Source organism: Aplysia californica, unplaced genomic scaffold (assembly GCF_000002075.1).
Source record: "Aplysia californica isolate F4 #8 unplaced genomic scaffold, AplCal3.0 scaffold00257, whole genome shotgun sequence".
Classification (NCBI taxonomy): domain Eukaryota; kingdom Metazoa; phylum Mollusca; class Gastropoda; order Aplysiida; family Aplysiidae; genus Aplysia; species Aplysia californica.
The window spans coordinates 943280-944750 of record NW_004797527.1 but is presented as its reverse complement, the minus strand read 5'-3'; the positions used below and the strand labels follow the sequence as shown (position 1 = coordinate 944750).

At 42.2% G+C, this 1471-nt stretch overlaps 1 protein-coding gene across 1 annotated transcript in view; it reads left to right on the top strand.

Moving 5' to 3' along the window:
• The window catches only part of LOC101855346 (inactive tyrosine-protein kinase 7), a gene marked incomplete in the record, with an annotated part of 216154 nt that overhangs the window by 25562 nt on the left and 189121 nt on the right, over positions 1–1471 (top strand). Inside the window, 1 exon segment of the mRNA XM_013083847.2 lies at positions 1009–1311. Within this exon segment, the coding sequence (XP_012939301.1) occupies positions 1009–1311 (303 nt within the window).

The following is a 1471-nucleotide window of genomic DNA, read 5'->3' as shown; positions in this document are numbered from 1 at the left end:
CTGAAAGAAGGAAAGTAGTTAGGAAAGGAGAGTGAAGCGCGGCTAGATGTATAGTGGGGGTGGGAAGAGGTTGATCTGGATATATACTTGGGTGGGCATACACTTATTCTAAAGGAAAGATAGCTATGATGATTTACTGCATATCACATTCAGTCCAGATCACCCCTAAACGCAATATAGTAATGTATATATCTGGCAGAGCAGACAGGAATCGATACATCTGTTACAAAATTCTCAGTCGGAACACGTAAACGTTTACGACTGGCTGGGGGGCCCTACAAATATATAAAATTCTTTACTCAAACAAACAAACAAACAAACAAACAAATAAACAAACCAAAAAAAAACCGCGTCTAAAAGAACGTCTCCCAGACTAAATCATCATTTCAAAAACAACACAACTGCTACCACTTGTTCTGTTTCCCCCTTTTGTTTTTCTTATTCCATAAAAAATAACTTTGTTTTTCTTATCCCATAAAAAAATTAAATAGATTGACTAATCCCTCATGTCGTCTTTTACTCTGATGTTGGACCAACGATCATATCAGTAAGTGGGTGGTTGGCGGGTGCTCTGGTGTGGTTTGCTCCTTCTTTCCTATCAAACACCTATCGTCCTTATCTCTCCTTCTTCTTCTGTGTGTATGTTACTCTCTTGTAACACATAATATATTCTGAGGCACTTATATCACCTTATTGTGTTGCAAGTGCCGTAAAACTCTTACTAAACGTGGGTAGTTAGCGGGTGCTCTGGTGTGGTTTGCTCCTTCTTTCCCATCAAACACCTATCGTCCTTACCTCTCCTCCTTCTTTTTGTGCATGTTACTCTCTTGTAACACATCTATTCTTCGGCACTTATATCACCTTATTGTGTTGCAAACGCCGTAAAACCTCTACTAAAACTAAAAAACTAACAAATGCCGTAAAACTCTTACTAAAACTAAAAATAAGAGTGAACGAGACGTAATATTTTGCAGTTGAGTCACCCTTCCTTCCTCTCTCCTCCTACAGCCGTGACTCTATCAGTGTCTCAGGACACTTTCTACTTCAACATCAAGCCACAGAGTAAAGACGCCACGGAGAGCTCCGAGACGCGCCTGTACTGTGACGTCAGCGAACGACGTCACATCTTCTTCCAGTGGATGCAGAGAGGGAAACCAGTGGTCAACACGACCCGGAAGTACCAGGAGGACAGCAACCTCCGGATTCTCCGAGTCCTGCGAGACGAGGACGAGGGCCCGTTCCAGTGTATCGCTACCAACTACACCACTGGATTTTCCTTACAGAGCCAGGAGGCCTTCTTGAACATCTTATGTGAGTACAAGTTAGCTAGCAATATTACACAATGCCATGAGTGCTGACTTTCTAATACTTTTTTCTGTTTTTCTGACTGTCTGTTTGTCTGTCTGACTGTCTGTTTGTCTGTCTGTCTGTCTGTCTGTCTGTCTGTCTGTCTGTCTGTCTGTCTGTCTGT